The sequence below is a fragment of the Zonotrichia leucophrys genome, unplaced genomic scaffold (assembly GCF_028769735.1).
Source record: "Zonotrichia leucophrys gambelii isolate GWCS_2022_RI unplaced genomic scaffold, RI_Zleu_2.0 Scaffold_126_132196, whole genome shotgun sequence".
Lineage (NCBI taxonomy): Eukaryota > Metazoa > Chordata > Aves > Passeriformes > Passerellidae > Zonotrichia > Zonotrichia leucophrys.
In genome coordinates this window covers 35,558-57,626 of record NW_026992331.1, presented here as the reverse complement: position 1 = coordinate 57,626, position 22,069 = coordinate 35,558, and the positions used below count along the sequence as shown (strand labels likewise).

At 55.8% G+C, this 22,069-nt stretch overlaps 1 protein-coding gene across 1 annotated transcript in view; it reads left to right on the top strand.

Annotated features, from left to right (window-relative positions):
- The window catches only part of LOC135460914 (myosin-6-like), a 38,433-nt gene that overhangs the window by 8,369 nt on the left and 7,995 nt on the right, over positions 1 to 22,069 (top strand). Inside the window, exons 7-28 of the mRNA XM_064737883.1 lie at positions 1,359 to 1,422; positions 4,019 to 4,117; positions 4,229 to 4,332; positions 6,057 to 6,195; positions 6,281 to 6,549; positions 8,752 to 8,922; positions 9,067 to 9,376; positions 9,458 to 9,531; positions 9,657 to 9,744; positions 9,822 to 9,939; positions 10,022 to 10,145; positions 12,510 to 12,646; positions 12,737 to 12,863; positions 12,964 to 13,092; positions 13,192 to 13,434; positions 14,368 to 14,544; positions 14,644 to 14,789; positions 14,874 to 14,964; positions 16,329 to 16,718; positions 18,223 to 18,349; positions 18,443 to 18,561; positions 20,429 to 20,625. Of these exons, the coding sequence (XP_064593953.1) occupies positions 1,359 to 1,422; positions 4,019 to 4,117; positions 4,229 to 4,332; positions 6,057 to 6,195; positions 6,281 to 6,549; positions 8,752 to 8,922; positions 9,067 to 9,376; positions 9,458 to 9,531; positions 9,657 to 9,744; positions 9,822 to 9,939; positions 10,022 to 10,145; positions 12,510 to 12,646; positions 12,737 to 12,863; positions 12,964 to 13,092; positions 13,192 to 13,434; positions 14,368 to 14,544; positions 14,644 to 14,789; positions 14,874 to 14,964; positions 16,329 to 16,718; positions 18,223 to 18,349; positions 18,443 to 18,561; positions 20,429 to 20,625 (3,443 nt within the window). The remainder of the gene's footprint in view (positions 1 to 1,358; positions 1,423 to 4,018; positions 4,118 to 4,228; positions 4,333 to 6,056; positions 6,196 to 6,280; positions 6,550 to 8,751; positions 8,923 to 9,066; positions 9,377 to 9,457; positions 9,532 to 9,656; positions 9,745 to 9,821; positions 9,940 to 10,021; positions 10,146 to 12,509; positions 12,647 to 12,736; positions 12,864 to 12,963; positions 13,093 to 13,191; positions 13,435 to 14,367; positions 14,545 to 14,643; positions 14,790 to 14,873; positions 14,965 to 16,328; positions 16,719 to 18,222; positions 18,350 to 18,442; positions 18,562 to 20,428; positions 20,626 to 22,069) is intronic.

The window sequence follows — 22,069 nt, the reverse complement described above, 5'->3', positions numbered from 1 at the left end:
GTGGGGCAGGATCTATGGGGCTGGGGCTGGGTCTGTGGGGTGGGATGGACAGGTTAGGGTCTCTGGGGCAGAGTCTGTGGGGCAGGGTCTTAATGGGCTGGGGCTGGGTCTGTGGGGTGGGATGGACTGGTTAGGGTCTTGGGGCAGGGTCTATGGGGCAGGGTCTATGGGGCAGGATCTATGGGGTGGGGCTGGTGGACAGGTTAGGGCCTGTGGGGCAGAGTCTGTGGGGCAGATCTATGGGGCTGGAGCTGTGTCTATGGGCGGGGCGGATCTGTTGGGTGGGGCATGCAGGTTAGGGCCTGTGGGGCACTCTATAGGGCTGGATCTATGGGGTGGGGTCTGAACATCTCAGTGGTAAAGGGGACAAGGTCTATGGGGTGGCCTCTGTGGGGCAAGGTCTATGGATGGCCTCTATGGGGCAGGGTCTATGGGCAGGGCCTATGGGGTGGCCTCTGTGGGGCAGGGTCTATGGGGCAGGTCTATGGGACGCACTTATGAGGCAGGGTCTATGGGCAGGTCTGTGGGGTGGCTCTGTGGGGCAGGTCTATGGGACAGCACCTATGGGGCAGGGTCTATGGGGCAGGGTCTGTGGGGCAGCACCTATGGGGCAGGGTCTATGGGGTGGCCTCTGTGGGGCAGGGTCTATGGGACAGCACCTATGGGGCAGGGTCTGTGGGGCAGGGTCTATGGGGCAGGGTCTATGGGGTGGCCTCTGTGGGGCAGGGTCTATGGGGCAGGGTCTATGGGGCAGGGTCTATGGGGTGGCCTCTGTGGGGCAGGGTCTATGGGGCAGGGTCTATGGGGCGGCCTATGGGGCAGGGTCTATGGGGCAGGGCCTATGGGGCAGGGTCTATGGGGCAGGTCTATGGGGTGGCCTCTGGGGCAGGGTCTATGGGGCAGGGTCTATGGGGTGGCCTCTGGGGCAGGGTCTATGGGACAGCACCTGTGGGGCAGGGTCTGTGGGGCAGGGTCTATGGGGCAGGGTCTATGGGGTGGCCTCTGTGGGGCAGGGTCTGTGGGGCAGGGTCTATGGGGCAGGGTCTGTGGGGCAGGGTCTATGGGGCAGGGTCTATGGGGCGGGCTCTGTGGGGCAGGGTCTATGGGACAGCACCTATGGGGCAGGGTCTATGGGGCAGGGCCTATGGGGCGGGGTCTATGGGGTGGCCTCTGTGGGGCAGGGTCTATGGGGCAGGGTCTATGGGCAGGGTCTATGGGGCAGGTCTATGGGTGGCCTCTGTGGGGCAGGGTCTATGGGGCAGGGTCTATGGGGTGGCCTCTGTGGGGCAGGGTCTATGGGGCAGGGTCTATGGGGCAGGGTCTATGGGGCAGGACCCATGGCCCCCCCACCCTTTCAGGGGAAGTTCATCCGGATCCACTTCGGGGCCACCGGGAAGTTGGCGTCGGCCGACATCGAGACCTGTGAGTGGCCAAGGGTGGTGGGAGCAGGGCTGGACAATGTCCGGCCGCTGTCCGTGTGTCCAGAGCCCTCCTCGTCCCGTCGGTCTTCTCATCTACATTCGGCAGTCTATGCATCCTCATCATGCCATCCCATCCATATCCAGGCACATCTCATCATCTCCTCATCATTCCACCATCCATCCATGAGCACCACCTCCATCCTATCCATGATCCACCATCCTTCCACCACCATCCTCATCCTACCATCCATCACATCCATCATCCACCCATCATGCACAGTCCCATCAGTCATCATCCATCATCGTCCACATCCATCATCCACACATCCTCACCATCCATCCATCCTCCATACCATCCATCCATCCACCTCATCATCCATCATCACCACCACCATCCATCCATCCACACCTCATCACCATCATCATCCATCCATCCCATCATCCATCCACACACCATCCCATCCACATCCATCCATCATCATCCACAAATCCATCATCATCCATCCATCACATCATCATCCATCCCATCCACATCCACATCACCATCCATCATCCATCTCATCCACATCCACCATCCTCACAGCACACCCCCATCCTCATCCATCCATCTCATCCATCCATCCATCATCATCCATCCACCACATCATCCTCATCCTCATCCCATCCATCCATCATCATCCATCCACTCCTCATCACCACTCCATCCACATCCATCACCACATCCATCCATCCACATCCATCCTCCATCACATCCATCCAATCCATCCACATCATCCACCATCCCATCACATCCATCCATCCATCCATCCATCCATCCATCCATCCATCACATCCAATCCATCCATCATCCATCCATCCATCCATCCATCCATCCATCATCCCATCCACCCCAATCCATCCATACATCCATCACCATACCATCCTCATCCAATCCACCATCATCCATCCCATCCACATCATCCATCCATCCATCATCCATCCATCCCATCCATCCACATCCATCCCATCCATCCCATCCAACCATCCATCCATCATCCATCCATCCACATCCATCCATCCATCCATCCATCATCACCTCATCCACATCCATCCATCACATCATCCATCACACATCACATCCATCCATCCATCCATCCCCACCACTCCATCCATCCATCCATCACCCACATCCATCCATCCACCATCCATCCATCACATCCACATCATCCAATCCAATCCATCATCATCCATCCCCATCCACCATCTCCATCCATCATCCATCCATCCATCTCATCCATCATCCATCCACATCCCATCCATCCATCATCCATCCATCCATCCATCCATCATCCACCATCCATCACATCCATCATCCATCATCATCCACTCCATCCCATCCATCCATCCATCCATCCATCCATCCATCCATCATCATCCATCACATCATCCATCCATCCATCCATCCATCCATCCCATCCATCCATCATCCATCATCCATCCATCCATCCATCCATCATCCATCCATCATCCATCCACATCCATCATCCATCATCCATCACCATCCATCCATCATCCATCCATCCATCAAATCCATCATCCATCCATCATCCATCCACACCCATCATCACCATCCATCCACCCATCCATATCCATCATCCATCATCCATCCATCCATCATCCATCATCCATCCATCCATCATCCATCCATCCATCATCACATCATCATCCATCCATCCATCCATCATCCATCCATCCATCCATCCATCCATCCATCCATCCATCCATCATCCATCCATCATCCATCCATCCATCCATCCATCTCCATCATCCATCCATCCATCCATCATCCATCCATCCATCCATCCCATCCATCATCCATCCATCCATCCATCCATCCATCCATCCATCCATCCATCCATCATCATCCATCATCCATCCATCATCCATCATCCATCCATCCATCCATCCTCATCCATCCATCATCCATCCATCCATCCATCCATCCATCATCCATCCATCATCATCCATCATCCATCCATCATCCATCCATCCATCCATCCATCCATCATCATCCATCCATCCATCCATCATCCATCATCCATCATCCATCCATCCATCCATCCATCCATCCATCCATCCATCATCCATCATCCATCCATCATCCATCCATCCATCCATCCATCATCCATCCATCCATCATCCATCCATCCATCCATCATCCATCCATCATCCATCCATCCATCCATCCATCCATCCATCATCCATCCATCCATCCATCCATCCATCCATCCATCCATCCACCATCCATCCATCCATCATCCATCCATCCATCCATCATCCATCATCCATCCACACGTTCATCCCTCCATTCTCTCCATGGTTGGTAGATCCAATGAGTTGGTGTCCTGTCCTGTTGTCCATCCATCCATCTCCTCATCCCACCATTCTCATCCGCCCATCCATCCATGGATCCACCCATCCATATGTTCATCCCTCCATTCTCTCCATGATTGGTAGATCCAATGACCTGGTGTCCTGTCCTGTTGTCCATCTCCTCGTCCCACCATTCCCTCTCCATCCCTCTCCTCACTCCACCTTCTCCCCATCCACCCTCCCAGACCTCCTGGAGAAGTCCCGTGTCATCTTCCAGCTGAAGGCGGAGCGCAACTACCACATCTTCTACCAGATCCTCTCCAACAAGAAGCCGGAGCTTCTGGGTGAGCTGGGCCACCACCATGGCCTCGTGGCTTCTCCTTCCCCCCTTGTCCTGAATTTGGGGTGGTTTGAGGAGATTGGGGGTGCTCAGAGGTGTCTCCATCCCACCCCAGAGATGCTGCTGGTCACCTCCAACCCCTACGACTACGGGTACGTGTCCCAGGGCGAGGTGACCGTGGCCTCCATCGACGACGCCGAGGAGCTGTTGGCAACCGACGTGAGCGGGGAGGGGTGGAGGGAGGGATGGGTCCATGGATGGATGGAGGGATGGAGGAGTCCATGGATGGATGGATGGATGGAGAGATGGATGGAGAGATGGAGAGGTGGGTGGATGAGTCCATGGATGGATGGGTGAGTCCATGGATGGATGGATGGATGGAGGGGTCGATGGATGGATGGATGGATGGATGGATGGATGGATGGATGGATGGATGGATGGATGATGGATGGATGGATGGATGGATGGATGGATAGATGGATGGTGATGAGTCCATGGATGGATGGATGGATAGGGTGAGTCCATGGAGAGATGGAGAAATGGATGAATGAGTCCATGGATGGATCCATGTATATAGAGGCCCAATGGTGGAGGAGTCGTGGATGGATGGATGGATGGATGGATGGATGGATGGATGATGGATGGATGGATGGATGGATGGATGGGTGGATGAGTCCATGGATGGATGGATGGATGGATGAGTCCATGGAGAGATGGAGAAATGGATGAATGAGTCCATGGATGGATCCGTGTATATAGAGGTCCTCAAATGGCTGGATGAGTCCATGGATAGATGGACCCTTCCATGGATCAATGAGTCCTTAGAAGGAGAGATGGAGGATGGATGGGTCCTCAGATGGATCCATGAATATAAATGTCCTCAAATGGCTGGATGAGTCCATGGATTGATGGATTAAGTCCTCAAATGGATTGATGGAAGAATCCATGGACAGGTAAATCCATGGATGGATGGATGGATGGAGTCCATGGTTGGATGGATGATGGATGGATGGATGATGGATGGATGGATGGATGGATGGATGGATGGATGGATGGATGGATGGAGTCCATGGTTGGATGGATGAAGTTCTGAAATAGATGGATGGATCCAGGATAAATGAGTCCTGAGCTGGACAAATGAATGAGTGAATCCATAGACAAGTCCTTCAAGTGGACAAACCCATGGCTGGACATGTCCCCATTGGCCAGCTGGGCCAACGAGTGGGAAGGACAGTGGGAGGTACCCTAGGTAGTGTGAGGTGACCATCCCAGGTGGTGACCATCCCAGGTGGTGACCATCGCAGGTGGTGACCATCCCAGGTGGTGACCATCGCAGGTGGTGACCATCGCAGGTGGTGACCATCCCAGGTGGTGACCATCGCAAGTGGTGACCATCCCAGGTGGTGACCATCGCAGGTGGTGACCATCGCAGGTGGTGACCATCCCAGGTGGTGACCATCCCAGGTGGTGACCATCGCAGGTGGTGACCATCGCAAGTGGTGACCATCCCAGGTGGTGACCATCCCAGGTGGTGACCATCGCAAGTGGTGACCATCCCAGGTGGTGACTATCTCAAATGGTGACCATCCCAGGTGGTGACCATCGCAGGTGGTGACCATCCCAGGTGGTGACCATCGCAGGTGGTGACTATCTCAAATGGTGACCATCCCAGGTGGTGACCATCTCAAGTGGTGACCATCCCAGATGGTGACCATCCCAGGTGGTGACCATCGCAAGTGGTGACCATCCCAGGTGGTGACCATCCCAGGTGGTGACCATCCCAGGTGGTGACCATCCCAGGTGGTGACCATCGCAGGTGGTGACCATCGCAGGTGGTGACCATCCCAGGTGGTGACCATCCCAGGTGGTGACCATCGCAGGTGGTGACCAGCAGAGGCCGTGCCCTCACCTGGCCCCTCCCTCACCTCCTCCACCCTTCCCAGAGCGCCTTTGACGTCCTGGGCTTCACGGCCGAGGAGAAGGCCGGTGTCTACAAGCTGACGGGGGCCATCATGCACTTCGGCAACATGAAGTTCAAGCAGAAGCAGCGGGAGGAGCAGGCGGAGCCGGACGGCACCGAAGGCGGGTCGGGGCGAGGGGGTGATGACGGGTCAGGGCGGGGTCACCAGGTGAGGTGGCACCTGACCAGGTATCTCCTGCTCCACAGATGCCGACAAGTCCGCCTACCTGATGGGGCTGAACTCGGCCGACCTGCTCAAGGGCTTGTGTCACCCGCGCGTCAAGGTGGGCAACGAGTACGTCACCAAGGGGCAGAGCGTCCAGCAGGTCTACTACTCCATCGGGGCCCTGGCCAAGGCCGTCTACGAGAAGATGTTCAACTGGATGGTGGTGAGGATCAACAACTCGCTGGACACCAAGCAGCCGCGGCAGTACTTCATCGGCGTCTTGGACATCGCCGGCTTCGAGATCTTTGACGTGAGGCTCGAGGCGGGGCGGTGGCATTGAGCCAGATGGGTGGTGAGGGGGTCTCCTTCAGCTTCATGGTGACCTTGGGTGGGGATTGGGTCTTGGTGTTGACGTCATTGAGTGTTGCATTGACCTCATTGATCCCAGTGGCTCCTTTAGGTGTTGAGTCGACCCCGCTGGGTGTTGTTTTGAACCCTTTGGGTCTCACGTTGACCCCATTGATCTCATTGGATGTTCTGCTGACCCCACTGGGTGTTGAGTTGTCCCCATTGACCCACATTGGGCATCACTGTTGATTGTGTTGGATGTTGAGTTGTCCCCATGGATCCCATTCAATGTTGTCAGTGGCGCTGGGCCTTGCAGGGGTGGCATTGAGCCAGATGGGTGTTGAGGGGATCTCCTTCAGCTTCATGGTGACCTTGGGTGGGGATTGGGTCTTGGTGTTGACGTCATTGAGTGTTGCGCTGACCTCACTGTTGACTCCTTTAGGTGTTGAGTTGACCCCACTGGGTGTTGTTTTGAACCCTTTGGGTCTCAGGTTGACCCCGTTGATCTCATTGGACGTTCTGCTGACCCCACTGGGTGTTGAGTTGTCCCCATTGACCCACATTGGGCATCACTGTTGATTGTGTTGGATGTTGAGTTGTCCCCATGGATCCCATTCAATGTTGTCAGTGGCGCTGGGCCTTGCAGGGGTGGCATTGAGCCAGCTGGGTGTTGGGGGGGTCTCCTGCAGCTTCATGGTGACCTTGGGTGGGAATTTGGGTCATTCTGTTGATGTCATTGAGTGTTGCGTTGACCTCATTGATCCCAGTGGCTCCTTTAGGTGTTGAGTTGACCCCACTGGGTGTTGTTTTGAACCCTTTGGGTCTCAGGTTGACCCCGTTGATCTCATTGGACGTTCTGCTGACCCTACTGGGTGTAGAGTTGTCCCCATTGACCCACATTGGGCATCACTGTTGATTGTGTTGGATGTTGAACTGACCCCATGGATCCCATTCAATGTTGTCAGTGGCGCTGGGCCTTGCAGGGGTGGCATTGGGCCAGCTGGGTGTTGGGGGGGTCTCCTGCAGCTTCATGGTGACCTTGGGTGGGAATTTGGGTCATTCTGTTGATGCCATTGAGTGTTGCGTTGACCTCATTGATCCCAGTGGCTCCTTTAGGTGTTGAGTTGACCCTCTTGACCCCGCTGGGTGTTGTTTTGAACCTTCTGGGTCTCAGGCTGACCCCACTGATCTCATTGGATGTTCTGCTGACCCATTGGGTGTAGAGTTGTCCCCATTGACCCCCACTGGGCATCACTTTGACCCTGTTGGATGTTGAGTTGACCCCATGGATCCCATTCAATGTTGTCTTCACCCCATTGGGTGTCAGATTGACCCTGTCCATCCCATTGGACATCACTGCGACCCCACTGGGTGTTCAGTTGGCCCTGTTGACACTGTTAAGCCCACACTGTTGAGTTGACCCCATGGACTCCATTGGCCCTGTTGGGTCTTGAGTTGGCCCCATTGGGTGTTGAGTTGGCCCCATTGACTCCGTTGGCCCCGTTGGGTGTTGAGTTGGCCCCATTGGATGTTGAGTTGACCCCATTGACTCAATTGGCCCAGTTGGATGTTGAGTTGACCCCATTGGGTGTTGAGTTGACCCCATGGACTCCATTGGCCCTGTTGGGTGTTGAGTTGACCCCATTGGGTGTTGAGTTGACCCCATGGACTCCATTGGCCCTGTTGGGTGTTGAGTTGGCCCCATTGGGTGTTGAGTTGACCCCATGGACTCAGTCGGCCCTGTTGGATGTTGAGTTGAACCCATTGGGTGTTGAGTTGACCCCATGGACTCAGTTGGCCCTGTTGGGTGTTGAGTTGACCCCATTGGGTGTTGAGTTGACCCCAAGAACTCAGTTGGCCCTGTTGGGTGTTGAGTTGGCCCCGTTGGTTGTTGAGTTGATCCCATGGACTCAGTTGACCCTGTTGGGTATTGAGTTGACCCTGTTGGGTGTTGAGTTGACCCCATCGGGTGTTGGGTTGACCCCATGGACTCAGTTGGCCCCGTTGGGTGTTGAGTTGACCCCATTGGGTGCTGAGTTGACCCCATTGACTCAGTTGACCCTGTTGGGTATTGAGTTGACCCTGTTGGGTGTTGAGTTGACCCCATTGGGTGCTGAGTTGACCCCATGGACTCCTTCACCCATGTCTCCCTCTCCTCCCCCAGTTCAACAGCTTCGAGCAGCTCTGCATCAACTTCACCAACGAGAAGCTGCAGCAGTTCTTCAACCACCACATGTTCGTGCTGGAGCAGGAGGAATACAAGAAGGAGGGCATCGAGTGGGAGTTCATCGACTTTGGCATGGACCTGCAGGCCTGCATCGACCTCATCGAGAAGGTGCCACCACCCCCAGGACCTCCAGGGCCTCCAGGGGCTGAGGGAGGAGGGTCCATCCAGCTGGAGCCCCTCAGGTGCCCCAGGAGCAGCTTTTGGTTTGTCCCTGGTGTCCTTCCCGGCCAACAAGGCCTGCTTTGTCCACAGCCCATGGGGATCATGTCCATCCTGGAGGAGGAGTGCATGTTCCCCAAGGCCTCGGACATGACCTTCAAGTCCAAACTCTACGACAACCACCTGGGCAAGTCGGCCAACTTCGGGAAGCCACGGAACGTCAAGGGCAAGTCCGAGGCGCACTTCTCGCTCACCCACTACGCCGGCACCGTGGACTACAACATCCTGGGCTGGCTGGAGAAGAACAAGGACCCCCTCAACGAGACGGTGGTGGGGCTCTACCAGAAATCCGCCCTCAAGCTCTTGGCCCACCTCTTCTCCAACTACGCCGGGGCAGACTCCGGTGGGTGGTGGAGGGGTGAAGAAGACATCTCCCACAGGGGTTGTCCATGTTCCCACCTCATCCCACCGCTCTCCTCCATAGGTGGTGACAGCGGGAAGGGGAAAGGAGCCAAGAAGAAAGGTTCCTCCTTCCAGACGGTCTCAGCCCTGCACCGGGTGAGGAACCCACTCTAGATCTGCTGTGGGGCAGGGGGAGAAGAACCCCTGGTGTAGAGGGTGGTCCCACCACCCCCAGCCCCTCCCCTGCTCTGCCATTGGTCACCCTCCCCTCTCCTCCCCAGGAGAACCTCAACAAGCTGATGGCCAACCTCAAGACCACCCACCCCCACTTCGTCCGCTGCCTCGTCCCGAACGAGCGGAAGGAGCCGGGTAAACCGAGGGTGGGGATTGGAGGTTGGGGCGTGGGCGTGGCTCGTGGTTGACCCCTCACCTGTGTCCCCCTCCAGGTGTGATGGACAACGCCCTGGTCATGCACCAGCTCCGCTGCAACGGGGTCCTGGAGGGAATCCGCATCTGCCGCAAGGGCTTCCCCAACCGCATCCTCTACGGGGACTTCCGACAGCGGTGGGGACACGGAGCGGGTTTGGGTCGGGGGGACAACCCCAGCGGGGCTGAGCTCGGGGGTCATGTCCTGTGCGGCCCCCAGGTACCGCATCCTGAACCCCGCGGCCATCCCCGAGGGGCAGTTCATCGACAGCCGCAAGGGCGCCGAGAAGCTCCTGGGCTCCATCGACATCGACCACAACCAGTACAAGTTTGGGCACACCAAGGTGAGGTCTCGTGGTGCCCGTTCCCTGTGGTGCCACCATCCTTCAGGTGTGGTGAACCTCATGGTCCCCATGATCCCTGTGCATCTAGGTAGACACAACCCCATAATTCCACCCACCACAACCAGTTTGATCCCACTGGGTGAGATCTCGTGGTCCCTGTTCCCCGTGGTGCCACCATCCAAGGTGGACATGGACCTGGTGGTGCCATGATCTCCGTGTCCATCTGTCCACCAACATGTCCATCTGTCCTAGACACCACCCCATCCTTCCGCTCATCACAACCAGTTTGATCCCACTGGGTGAGATCTCGTGGTCTCTGTTCCCCGTGGTGCCACCATCCAAGGTGGACATGGACCTCATGGTCCCATGATCACCGTGTCCATCTGTCCATCAACATGTCCATCTGTCCATCTAACCAGACACCACCCCATCCTTCCGCTCATCACAACCAGTTTGATCCCACTGGGTGAGATCTCGTGGTCTCTGTTCTCTGTGGTCCCACCATGCAAAGTGAACGTGGACCTTGTGGTGCTGTGATCACTGTGTCCATCTGTCCATCTACCCAGACACCTCCCCATCCTTCCACCCACCACAACCAGTTTGATCCCACTGGGTGAGATCTCGTGGTCTCTGTTCCCCGTGGTGCCACCATCCAAGGTGGACATGGACCTCATGGTCCCATGATCACCGTGTCCATCTGTCCATCAACATGTCCATCTAACCAGACACCACCCCATCCTTCCACCCACCACAAGCAGCTTGATCCCACTGGGTGAGATCTCGTGGTCTCTGTTCCCTGTGGTGCCACCATCCGAGGTGGACATGGACCTCATGGTCCCATGATCCCCGTGTCCATCTGTCCATCAACATCTACATTTGTTCATCTCTCCTTCCACCCACTCCAACCCCTTTGGACACACCATGGGGACATCCCGTGATCTCTGTTCCCTGTGGTCCCACCATCCAAGGTGGACATGGACCTCATGGTCCTGTGATCACCATGTCCACCTGTCCATCCACCCAGACACCACCCCATCCTTCCACCCACCACAACCCCTTTGGATACACCGTGGGGACATCCCGTGGTCTCTGTTCCCTGTGGTGCCACCATCCAAGGTGGACATGGACCTCCTGGTCCTGTGATCACCATGTCCACCTGTCCATCCACCCAGACACCAACCCATCCTTCCACCCACCACCACCCCTTTGGACGCATTGTGGGGACATCCCATGGTCTCTGTTCCCTGTGGTACCACCATCAAAGGTGGACACGGACCTCATGGTCCTGTGATCACCATGTCCACCTGTCCATCTACCCAGACACCACCCCATCCTTCCACCCACCACAACCCCTTTGGATGCATTACGGGGAGATCCCGTAGTCGCTGTTCCCTCTGTTCCCACCATCCGAGGTGGACATGGACCTCATGGTCCCATGATCCCCATGTCCATCTGTCTATCAATGTGTCCATCTGTCCATCTACCCATACACCACCCCATCCTTCCACCCACCACAACCCCTTTGGACACACCGTGGGGACATCCCGTGGTCCCTGTTCCCTGTGGTGCCACCATCCAAGGTGGACATGGACCTCATGGTCCTGTGATCACCATGTCCATCTGTCCATCAACATCTACATTTGTTCATCTCTCCTTCCACCCACTCCAACCCCTTTGGACACACCGTAGGGACATCCCGTGGTCTCTGTTCCCTGTGGTCCCACCATCCAAGGTGGACATGGACCTCATGGTCCTGTGATCACCATGTCCACCTGTCCATCTACCCAGACACCAACCCATCCTTCCACCCACCACAACCCCTTTGGACACCCCATGGGGACATCCTGTGGTCTCTGTTCCCTGTGGTGCTACCATCTGAGGTGGACACAGACCTCATGGTCCTGTGATCACCATGTCCACCTGTCCATCTACCCAGACACCAACCCACCCTTCTACTCACCACAACCCCTTTGAACGCATTGTGGGGAGATCCTGTGGTCTCTGTTCCCTCCGTTCCCACCATCCGAGGTGGACACGGTCCTCATGGTCCTGTGATCACCATGTCCACCTGTCCATCTACCCATACACCACCCCATCCTTCCACCCACCACAACCCCTTTGGATACACCGTGGGGACATCCCGTGGTCTCTGTTCCCTGTGGTGCCACCATCCAAGGTGGACATGGACCTCATGGTGCCATGATCTCCGTGTCCATCTGTCCATCTAATTAGCCTCCACCCTTCTACTCACCACAACCCCTTTGAACGCATTGTGGGGAGATCCTGTGGTCTCTGTTCCCTCCGTTCCCACCATCCGAGGTGGACACGGACCTCATGGTCCCACCACCTCCTCGCTCCCCTCAGGTGTTCTTCAAGGCCGGGCTCCTGGGCCAGCTGGAGGAGATGCGCGACGAGCGCCTGTCCCGCATCATCACCCGCATCCAGGCGCGGGCGCGGGGGCAGCTCATGCGCATCGAGTTCAAGAAGATCGTGGAGCGCCGGTGAGACGGGGATGGGCCTTCTGCTCACCTGGTCACCCGGCTGGGCATGTGGTGGCACCTGTGTCCTCTTCATCCTCCTCCTCCTCATAGGGACGCGCTGCTGGTGATCCAGTGGAACCTCCGGGCCTTCATGGGGGTGAAGAACTGGCCATGGATGAAGCTCTACTTCAAGATCAAGCCCTTGCTGAAGAGCGCGGAGACAGAGAAGGAGATGCAGGTGGGAGGGGTGGGCAGGGCAGGGTGGGACCACCACCACCAGGATGGTCTGAGGGGTGTTGGATGAGGGTCTCTGACCTTCTCGGGGCCTCCTGGAGCAGAACATGAAGGAGGAGTACGGGCGGCTGAAGGACGCCCTGGAGAAGTCGGAGTCGCGGCGGAAGGAGCTGGAGGAGAAGATGGTCTCCATGCTGCAGGAGAAGAACGACCTCCAGCTCCAAGTGCAGGCTGTGAGTCAGATCAGCCCAAAACCACATCACAGATGTGACCACCACCCCCACCAGACCCTGGGACAACCCTGCTTCACTTGCTGTCCCCCCCCAAAACAGGAGCAGGACAACCTGAACGACGCCGAGGAGCGCTGTGACCAGCTGATCAAGAACAAGATCCAGCTGGAGGCCAAGGTGAAGGAGCTGACAGAGCGGCTGGAGGACGAGGAGGAGATGAACGCCGAGCTGACAGCCAAGAAGAGGAAGCTGGAGGACGAATGCTCGGAGCTCAAGAAGGACATTGATGACCTGGAGCTGACCCTGGCCAAGGTGGAGAAGGAGAAACACGCGACTGAGAACAAGGTGAGGATGGGGAGAGGCCTTGGCCTCGAGGTGAGGGGACTTGAGTCTGAGACATAAAACTGGTGGGGTTGGGTTGGGATGATCAAGGATGGTTGGGGTGTGGGTTGGTGATGATCAGGATGTTGGTGGTGAACATAACTGGTTGGGTTGGGGTTGGTGTAAACTAAAGTGGTTGGTATGATCAAGGATGGTTGGGTTGGTGAGATACATGTTAAGAGTGGATAAATGGTTGGGTTGGGTTAGGGTTGGGTTGGGTGAGATATAAGATGGTTGGTGGTATGTGGTTGGGTTGGTAGAATGGATCATAGGGGGATGGATCAATGGTTGGGTTGGTGAGACATGAAACTGGTAGGGTTGGGTTGGGTTGGGTTGGGTTGAGATGATCAAGGATGGTTGGGTTGGTGAGACATAAAACTGGTTGGGTTGGGTTGAGATGATCAAGGATGGTTGGGTTGAATGACAAGATGTTAACATGAATTGGGTTGGGTTGGGTTGTGAGATGATCAAGGATGGTTTGGTGTGATGGTTGAGGAAAAATTAAAAAACTGGTTGGGTTGGGTTGTTGGAGAATGAATTTCAAAAAGGATGGTTGGGTTGGTGAGACATGAAACTGGTATGGTTGGGTTGGGTTGAGTTGGGTTGGGTTGAGTTGGGTTGGGATGATCAATGATTGTTGAGGTGGGTTGAGAAGACATGGGGTATTGGTTTGAGTTGAGGACACCCTAGGCTGGGTGGGATCTGCTAGCTTGGGTTGAGGAGACCCAAGGCAGCTTGGGAAGATCCAATGTTGGTTGGGTTGGGCTCATTGAGAAGACCCAAAACCCTTTGGGTTCTCCTGCATTGAAACAACCCCTTTGGATGAGGTGAACATCAACCTCCCCCAGCTCTGCCCCACCCCGGCACTGAGCTGGACGCCGGACACTTCTCCTGCAGGTCAAGAACCTGACGGAGGAGATGGCAGGGCTGGACGAGACCATCGCCAAGCTGGCCAAGGAGAAGAAGGCTCTGCAGGAGTCCCACCAGCAGACGCTGGACGACCTGCAGGCCGAGGAAGACAAGGTCAACACCTTGACTAAGGGCAAAGTCAAGCTGGAACAGCAAGTGGACGATGTGAGTGTGGCTGGTCCCACCCCAGGCCCTGCTGAGGAACCTGTGGGGCAAAGATGAGCAGAACTTGAGGTTTCTCCCCATTTCTGTGTTCCTGCACAGCTTGAAGGCTCCCTGGAGCAGGAGAAGAAGATCCGGATGGACCTGGAACGGGCCAAGAGGAAGCTGGAAGGTGACCTGAAGCTGACCCAGGAGAACATCATGGATCTGGAGAATGACAAGCAGCAGCTGGAGGAGAAGCTCAAGAAGTGAGGCTGGATGGATCTCCCTGCCATGTGAGGTCCAGCTGAGGGTCATGGGTGAGACCTCACTGGCCACCACTTCTTCCACAGGAAGGAGTTTGAGATCCACCAGCAGAACAGCAGGATCGAGGACGAGCAGGCGCTGGCTCTGCAGCTCCAGAAGAAGCTGAAGGAGTTACAGGTGAGAGGGGAAGATGGATCTGTGTCTGGTTGGGCTGGACTGGAGCATCTCCAGGTGGTTTGGTTGCGTTGAAGAGAAACCTGATGGTTGAGTTGGAGAATCTCAAGGTGGTTGGGCTGAGTGGAAGAAGCTCCACTTAGCTGGGTTGGTTTTGGTGGGGTTGAAGAGCCTCCAGCCTGTGGGCTGGGTTGAGTCTCCAAGTGGTTGGGTTGACCTGAATGGTCTCCAACTGCTTGGGTTGGGTCAAGTTGAGTTGGATTCAAGCGTCCCAAAGCTGCTTGAGTTGGGTTGAGTGGAGGGGTTGGGGGTGAACCCAAGTTGCTTTGAAGAACCTTCAGCTGGTTGGGCTGGAGCGTCTCCAACTGGTTGAGTTGGGTTGAGTGTCCACCTTGTTGAGGGTGCAGTTGGCTCTGATCAGAAGAACTTTCAGACTGTTGTTGGGCTGGAGATCTCCAGGTGGTTTGGTTGCGTTGAGAGCATCCACCTTGTTGGGTTCAGATTGGCTGTGGAAGAACTCCCTTGCGGTTGGTTTGTGGGTTGAGGTCCACCTTGGCTGGGTTGAGTTCGCTTTTGAAGGACCTCATGCTGGTGTAGTGAAAGGGATCCTCCAAACTCTAGTTTGGGTGGGTTGGGGTTCCACCAAGTTGCTGGTTGAAGAACCTTCAGCTGGTTGAACTGGAGAGTCTCCAACTGGTTGAGTTGGGTTGAGGTCCACTTGTTGGGTGATTGCTTTGAAGACTTTCAGCTGGTTGGGTGGAGATTCCAGCCTTTGGTTGATTGTTTGACGTCAACCTTACTGTTGAGTGCTGAAGAATTTCAGCTGGTTGGATTGAGTGTCCACCTTGCTGGGTTGAATTGCTTTGAAGAACCTTCAGCTGGTTGAGCTGAAGAGTCTCCAACCGGTTGGGTTGGGTTGAGCGCCCACCTTGTTGGGTTGAGTTGCTTTGAAGAACTTTCAGCTGGTTGGGCTGGAGATTCTCCAGCTGGTTGAGTTGGGTTGAGTGTCCACCTTGTTGGGTTGAGTTGCTTTGAAGAACTTTCAGCTGGTTGGGCTGGAGATTCTCCAGCTGGTTGAGTTGGGTTGAGCGTCCACCTTGTTGGGTTGAATTGCTTTGAAGAACCTTCAGCTGGTTGGGTTGAGTGTCCACCTTGTTGGGTTGAATTGCTTTGAAGAACTTTCAGCTGGTTGGATTGAGTTCCAGCGGTGGTTGGGGTTGAGGTCACTGTTTTGAATTGCTTTGAAGAACTTCAGCGTTGGTTGAGTGCACTGTGGGTTGAACCGAGAACTTCAGTGGTTAGTGAGGTCTCACGGTGGTTGGGTTGAGCGCCCACCTCGTTGGCTTGAGCACCCTCTTGGCGCGCAGGCGCGGATCGAGGAGCTGGAGGAGGAGCTGGAGGCGGAGCGGACGGGCCGGGCCAAGGTGGAGAAGCAGCGCTCGGAGCTGTCGCGGGAGCTGGAGGAGCTCAGCGAGCGGCTGGAGGAGGCCGGCGGTGCCACCTCGGCGCAGCTGGAGCTCAACAAGAAGCGCGAGGCCGAGTTCCAGAAGCTGCGGCGGGACCTGGAGGAGGCCACGCTGCAGCACGAGGCCACGGCGGCCGCGCTGAGGAAGAAACACGCCGACAGCGTGGCCGAGCTGGGCGAGCAGCTGGACAACCTCCAGCGCGTCAAGCAGAAGCTGGAGAAGGAGAAGAGCGAGCTCAAGCTGGAGCTGGATGACCTCAGCGCCAACGTGGAGCAGCTGATCAAGTCTAAGGTAGGAGGAGGTTGAGATGCACAGCAGGGAATCGTGGGATGGTTTGTGAGGGACAGGACCACTGGGATCGTCCAGTTCCATCAACCCTTGGGGAGCGACACCTTCCACTAGACCAGGCTGGGTTGGGTTAAGTTGGGCTGAAGAGTCTTGAACTGGTTGACTTGGGTTGAGTGTCCACCTTGTTGGGTTGAGTTGCTTTGAAGAACCTTCAGCTGGTTGGGCTGGAGAGTCTCCAACTGGTTGAGTTGGGTTGAGTGTCCACCTTGTTGGGTTGAGTTGCTTTGAAGAACTTTCAGCTGATTGGGCTGGAGATTCTCCAGCTGGTTGAGTTGGGTTGAGTGTCCACCTTGTTGGGTTGAATTGCTTTGAAGAACCTTCAGCTGGTTGAACTGGAGAGTCTCCAACTGGTTGAGTTGGATTGAGTGTCCACCTTGTTGGGTTGAATTGCTTTGAAGAACCTTCAGCTGGTTGGGCTGAAGAGTCTCCAACTGGTTGAGTTGGGTTGAGCGTCCACCTTGTTGGTTGGTTGTGTTGAAGAACCTTCAACTGGTTGACTCGGGTTGAGTGTCCACCTTGTTGGGTTGAGTTGCTTTGAAGAACTTCCAACTGGTTGAGCTGGAGTCTCCAACTGGTTGAGTTGGGTTGAGTTGCTTTGCAGGACCTTCAGTGTGTTGGGCTGGAGAGTCTCCAACTGGTTGAGTTGGGTTGAGTGTCCACCTTGTTGGGTTGAGTTGTGTTGAAGAACCTTCAGCTGGTTGGGCTGGAGAGTCTCCAACTGGTTGAGTTGGGTTGAGTGTCCACCTTGTTGGGTTGAGTTGCTTTGAAGAACTTCCAACTGGTTGAGTTGGGTTGACTGTCCACCTTGTTGGGTTGAGTTGCTTTGAAGAACTTCCAACTGGTTGGGTTGGAGAGTCTCCAACTGGTTGAGTTGGGTTGAGCATCCACCTCGTTGGGTTGAGTTGCATTGAAGAACCTTCAGCTGGTTGGGCTGGAGAGTCTCCAACTGGTTGAGTTGGGTTGAGTTGCTTTGCAGGACCTTCAGTGTGTTGGGCTGGAGAGTCTCCAACTGGTTGAGTTGGGTTGAGTGTCCACCTTGTTGGGTTGGGTTGTGTTGAAGAACCTTCAACTGGTTGAGTTGGGTTGAGTGTCCACCTTGTTGGGTTGAGTTGTGTTGAAGAACCTTCAGCTGGTTGGGCTGGAGAGTCTCCGACTGGTTGAGTTGAGTTGAGTTGAGAGTCCACCTCGTTGGGTTGAGTTGCTTTGAAGAACCTCCAGATCTTTGAGCTGGAGAGTCTCCACGTGGCTGAGTTGACCTGAGTTGGGTTGAAATGAAGACTCTCCATGTGGCTGGGCTGGGTTGAGTGCAGGGTTGGGTGGATCCCACCCAGGGTTCCACCAGACCAGGTGGCTCCAAGCCCCGTCCAGCCTGGCCTTGGACACCTCCAGCCATGGGGCATGTCCACCCCACCATAGCGTCCAGCCACCTGCGACGCCTCCCCTGCAGGTGGCCATGGAGAAGATGTCGCGCTCCATGGAGGACCAGGCTGCCGAGCACTTGGCGAAGCTGGAGGAGACCCAACGCGTCCTCAACGACGCCAACACCCAACGGGCCAAGCTGCAGACGGAGAACGGTGAGGGAGCTGACCCTGGGTGGTCCCACCCCTGTCCCACACCTGCACCTCCATCCCCCACCCCACACCTGAAGCCCCCTCCCACCCTTCCAGGTGAGCTGTCGCGGCAGCTGGAGGAGAAGGAGGCGCTGGTGTCCCAGCTGACCCGCGGCAAGGTGTCCTACACCCAGCAGCTGGAGGACCTGCGGAGGCAGCTGGAGGAGGAGATGAAGGTGGGGTCTGGTGGGGGGGTGAGAGGACCTGGGGGGGGGTCCAGGTGGGTCACAGGTGTCCTTCACCCTTGTGGTCACTGGTTCAGAATGGTGGGGTTGGGTGGGTCCATCTGCAGGGGTTCCATCTAAGGTGGGGTCTGTCTACAGGGGGTTCTGCTGTAGGAGGTCCAGGGAGGGTTGGGTTGGTGTGTGGGAGGTCTGGTTGGGTTGAGGTGATGAAGTCCACCTCCTGCTGAGCTGAAGACCCCAAGAAGTTCAAACTGACTTGAATCCAACCATCCCACCTTCTCCTGAAGGTGTAAGGAAGGCTGGGTTGATCTGGAAGAGCTTGGGTTGGTCTGTGGAAGGTCCAAGGATGATTGGGTTGGTCTGGAGATGGTTGGCTTGATCTTCAGAAAGTCTGGTTGGGTTGGGGTGATGAAGTCCAGCTCCTGCTGAGCTGAAGACCCTGAGAAGTTCAAGTTGACCTGGATCCAATGGTCCTACCTTCTCCTGAAGGTGTAAGGAAGGTTGGGTTGATCTGGAAGAGCTTGGGTTGGTCCATGGAAGGTCCAGATAGGGTTGGGTTGGTCTGGAAGAGCTTGGCTTGGTCTGCAGAAGGTCTGGTTGGGTTGTGGTGATTCAGACCAGCTCCTGCTGAGCTGAAGACCCTGAGAAGTTCAAGTTGACCTGGATCCAATGGTCCTACCTTCTCCTGAAGGTGTAAGGAAATTTGGGTTGATCTGGAAGAGCTTGGGTTGGTCTGTGGAAGGTCCAAGGATGATTGGGTTGGTCTGGAGAAGGTTGGGTTGGTCTGGAGAAGGTTGGCTTGATCTTCAGAAGGTCTGGTTGGGTTGGGGTGATGAAGTCCAGCTCCTGCTGAGCTGGAGACCCCAAGAAGTTCAAGATGACCTCAATCCAATGGTCCCACCTTCTCCTGAAGGTGTAAGGGAGGTTGGGTTGATCTGGAAGAGCTCAGGTCAATCTATGAAAGGTCCAAGGGTGGTTGGGTTGGTCTAAAGTGGTCTAAGGAGGGTTGGGTTGGTCCATGGAAGGTCCAGATAGGGTTGGGTTGGTCTGGAAGAGCTTGGCTTGGTCTGTAGAAGGTCCGGTTGGGTTGTGGTGATTCAGACCAGCTCTTACTGAGCTGGAGACATCAAGAAGTTCAAGATGACCTGGATCCAATGGTCCCACCTTCTCCTGAAGGTGTAAGGAAATTTGGGTTGATCTGGAAGAGCTTGGGTTGGTCTATGGAAGGTCCAAGGATGATTGGGTTGGTCTAAAGAGGGGTTTGGTTGGTCTGGAGAAGGTTGGCTTGGTCTGCAGAAGGTCTGGTTGGGTTGTGGTGATTCAGACCAGCTCTTACTGAGCTGGAGACATCAAGAAGTTCAAGATGACCTAGATCCAATGGTCCCACCTTCTTCTGAAGGTGTTAGGAAGGTTGTGTTGATCTGGAAGAGCTTGGGTTGGTCTAAGGAAGGTCCAGATAGGGTTGGGTTGGTCTGGAGAAGATTGGTTTGGTCTGCAGAAGGTCTGGTTGGGTTGGGGTGATGAAGTCCAGCTCCTGCTGAGCTGGAGACCCCAAGAAGTTCAAGATGACCTCGATCCAATGGTCCCACCTTCTCCTGAAAGTGTAAGGAAATTTGGGTTGATCTGGAAGAGCTTGGGTTGGTCTAAGGAAGGTCCAAGGGTGATCTAAAGAGGGGTTGGGTTGGTCTGGAGAAGAGTTGGGTTGGTGTGGACGGTCCAAATAAGGTTAGGCTGGTCTGGAGAAGCTTGGCTTGGTCTGCAGAAGGTCTGGTTGGGTTGTGGTGATGGAGACCAGCTCCTGCCGAGCCAGAGGACTCCAGGTGACCTGGACCCGACGGTGCCACCTTCTCCTGGCCAGGCCAAGAACGCGCTGGCGCACGCGCTGCAGTCGGCCCGGCACGACGGGGACCTGCTGCGGGAGCAGTACGAGGAGGAGACCGAGGCCAAGGCCGAGCTCCAGCGCGCGCTCTCCAAGGCCAACTCCGAGGTGGCCCAGTGGAGGACCAAGTACGAGACGGACGCCATCCAACGCACCGAGGAGCTGGAGGAGGCCAAGTGAGTCATCGTGGGTGGAGCTTCTTGGGGTCAAGGGTGGAGATCACCCTTGGGAGAATGTTCTGGAGAAGGTTTGGAGGAGTCATCGCCCCATGGGTGGAGCTTCTGTGGTATCAGGGGTGGAGATCGCCCTTGGGAGAATGTTCTGGAGAAGGTTTGGAGGAGTCATCGCCCCATGGGTGGAGCTTCTGTGGGGTCAGGGGTGGAGATCGCCCTTGGGAGAATGTTCTGGAGAAGGTTTGGAGAAGTCATCGCCCCATGGGTGCAGCTTCTGTGGCATCAGGGGTGGAGATCACCCTTGGGAGAATGTTCTGGAGAAGGTTTGGAGGAGTCATCATCCCATGGGTGCAGCTTCTGTCGGGTTCAGGGAGGGGGATCACCCTTGGGAGAATGTTCTGGAGAAGGTTTGGAGGAGCCATCTCCTCATGGGTGGAGCTTCTGTGGGGTCAGGGGTGGAGATCGCCCTTGGGAGAATGTTCTGGAGAAATTTTGCAGGAGTCATTGCCCATGGGTGGAGCTCCTGTGGGGTCAGGGGTGGAGAATGTTCTGGAGAAGGTTTTGGAGGAGTCTACATGAGTCATTGCCCATGGGTGGAGCTTCTGTGGGGTCAGGTGTGGACATCACCCTTGGGAGAATGTTCTGGAGAAGGTTTGGAGGAGTCATCACCCCATGGGTGGAGCTTCTGTGGCATCAGGGGTGGAGATCGCCCTTGGGAGAATGTTCTGGAGAAGGTTTGGAGAAGTCATCGCCCCATGGGTGGAGCTTCTGTGGGGTCAGGGGTGGAGACCATCCACAGGAGAATGTTCTGGAGAAGGTTTGGAGAAGTCATCGCCCCATGGGTGGAGCTTCTGTGGGGTCAGGGGTGGAGACCATCCACAGGAGAATGTTCTGGAGAAGGTTTGCAGGAGTCATCATCCCATGGGTGCAGCTTCTGTCGGGTTCAGGGAGGGGGATCACCCTTGGGAGAATGTCCTGGAGGAGGTTTGGAGGAACCATCTCCTCATGGGTGGAGCTTCTGCGGGGTCAGGAGGTGGAGATCACCCTTGGGAGAATGTTCTGGAGAAGGTTTGGAGAAGTCATCGCCCCATGGGTGGAGCTTCTGTGGGGTCAGGGGTGGAGACCATCCACAGGAGAATGTTCTGGAGAAGGTTTGGAGGAGTCATCATCCCATGGGTGGAGCTTCTGTGGGGTCAGGGGTGGAGATCGCCCTTGGGAGAATGATCTGGAGGAGGTTTGGAGGAGCCATCTCCTCATGGGTGGAGCTTCTGCGGGGTCAGGAGGTGGAGATCACCCTTGGAAGAATGTTCTGGAGAAGGTTTGGAGAAGTTAAGTGAGTCACTACCCCATGGGTGGAGCTTCTGTGGGGTCAGGGGTGGAGACCACCTGCTGGAGAAGGTTCTGGAGGAGGAGGAGGAGGCCAAGTGAGTCTTGTCCCATAGATGGA